At 38.8% G+C, this 2,260-nt stretch overlaps 1 protein-coding gene across 1 annotated transcript; it reads left to right on the top strand.

The window, feature by feature from the left end:
* The first annotated feature begins 245 nt into the window (after positions 1 to 245).
* LOC149404113 (uncharacterized) lies at positions 246 to 725 on the top strand. The gene has a single exon (XM_089607408.1). The coding sequence runs from the start codon at positions 246 to 248 to the stop codon at positions 723 to 725; it is 480 nt and encodes a 159-aa protein (XP_089463534.1).
* The last annotated feature ends 1,535 nt before the right edge of the window (positions 726 to 2,260 follow it).

The raw sequence follows: 2,260 nt of genomic DNA, 5'->3' as shown, positions 1-2,260 counted from the left end.
CTCTTATAAGTGATCGTGGAACCCACTTTTGCAACCGATCCGTGGAAGCTCTTTTGAAGCAATACGGTGTCACACACAAAGTTACTATGGCTTATCACCCACAAGCGAACGGACAAGCAGAGGTCTCTAATCGTGAAGTCAAATCGATTTTAGAGAAGACGGTTGCACCAAATCGTAAAGACTAGTCCTCGCGGCTTCATGATGCTTTATGGGGTTACCGTACAGCCTACAAAACACCCATCGGGATGTCACCGTACCGCCTGGTTTATGGAAAACCATGCCATCTTCCAGTGGAGTTAGAGCATAGAGCTTGGTGGGCCATTAAGCAATGCAACATGAGCTGTGATGCAGCGGGTGAGCAGCGCAAACTGCAGATTCAAGAACTGGAAGAAATTCGGAACGATGCTTATGAAAGTTCAAGGATTTACAAAGAAAAGGCAAAGGCGTATCATGATTCGAAGCTTATACGGAAGGAATTCGTAGTTGGCCAGAAAGTCTTATTATATCATTCAAGACTCAGATTATTTCCAGGCAAGTTACATTCTCGATGGCTCGGACCGTTCGTAGTCCTTAATTTGTCTCCGCATGGAACCATAGAGATTCAGAGCCTCGATACACAAAAGGTTTTCAGAGTTAACGGGCATAGACTCAAGCCATACTACGAGTCATTCCCAACGGAAGAGGTTGACGTGATCACTCTCGCAGAGGCAACATATAACGAGTGATGGTTTTACAGTGTCGGGCCGAGGACATTAAACCAAGCGCTGATCGGGAGGCAACCCAAATGACGAAATAGCTCCTATCCTTTTTTTTTTCTTAATCTACTTAAAAAAAAAAAAAAAAAACCAGATTTTTGCACGAATTTCTACTGTTACAGTAAAAAAAAGGCATTTTTTAAAAAATTATTTTCAGTTTTTTTTGCACTTAGTATATACAAAAAAAAAAATTGTTTTGTTTTCCTCTTTGTTTCAGATAAAAATAACATCCCCGACAACAACGAAGATGGAACTCACGATGGAATGTTGAGTAAATGAGCATGTTTGATTATACAGGGAGTTTTTCCTTCACCCTTCCCTTGTACTTTTTACATTGAGGACAATGCCTTATTTAGTGTGGGGGGGACATAAAGTTGTCGGGTTTGCTTTTTATGTTCTTGCTTTTAGTCTTGTTTGAGGTTAGGATGTTTCTTTTTGTGGTCAAATGAAGTGAATTATGTGGAATTCTGAAAGGCAAAACCTTGTGATCCTGATATCATTATTGTTTGGACGTTTTTCATGCACCATAAAAAAAAAAAATCACTTAAACTATGAAGTCAGTCCTGGAAAGTAGTAGAATGCCTGATATTGTTGTTCCTATTAATGTTCTCAATTACTTTCTCAATCTCAATTGTAGATCACAATAACGAACTTCTTCGGCGGTTACTCGAGGCGAACGATCGTGGTGCAAAACACAGGAGATGATCGAGGCAATTAGGAATTAACACCAAGGCCAAAAAAAGACCAGTTCCTGAATTGATGTTTTTAAAACATCCCCATTAGTAAGCCCCCTGAGACTTATACATTTTAGCCGATTTTCTTTTTTGAGCCACTCCTACCTAGCCTATATTTTTTTTATCCTACCCTTGTTTCTTGAACCGATTGATAGAAATACTTTGCTGTGACAATGAATGAGGACAAAGTTTGTTGTTGAGAGGATGGACAATGAGACAAGTGTGGGAGAGTGACCAATGAAATCTGAGGTCAAAGTTTGTTATTGAGAGAGGGTTAGTAAGATAAGTGTGGGGGAGTGATCAATGTAATATGGGTTCAAAAAAAAAACAAAAAGCCCATATGTTTCTCTCTTAAAAAAAAATAGAGAGAACATAATCAGCTTCTACATTGGTGAATGAGAGTGCAGCAATACTTGAGTGAATAAACACGGGACATGTGCGAAAAAAAAATGAAAAAAAAGAAAAAAAAAGAGAGTATATGATTCTCCAATAATAGTTCTACAGTTTTTTGCTGTTTATGTATTAAAGGGTAATTCTTTGTCACTAAGGAGTGTTTCTATCATGAAGTCCTTGAAACCTTTCAGAAATTCTCCTCATTCCCGTTTCTCATGAGCCAAAATTAAACCCAACGGCCCCATTACAACCTTTGCAAAGACCTCTTGATCTTGTGCAAAGCATTCGACGTAGTGGAGAGCCCAATGGAGAAGGTAAGATGCTGAGAAGGTAATTAAAACTTCCGAGTTCTTGATTGGAATTGATGGTTGAAAGGTA

The sequence above is a fragment of the Urtica dioica genome, chromosome 2, assembly GCF_054948205.1.
Source record: "Urtica dioica subsp. dioica isolate 48M chromosome 2, U.dioica_male_clone48M_v1_H2, whole genome shotgun sequence".
Lineage (NCBI taxonomy): Eukaryota > Viridiplantae > Streptophyta > Magnoliopsida > Rosales > Urticaceae > Urtica > Urtica dioica.
The sequence above is the reverse complement of the archived record's forward strand: the minus strand, read 5'-3'. Positions and strand labels throughout refer to the sequence as shown.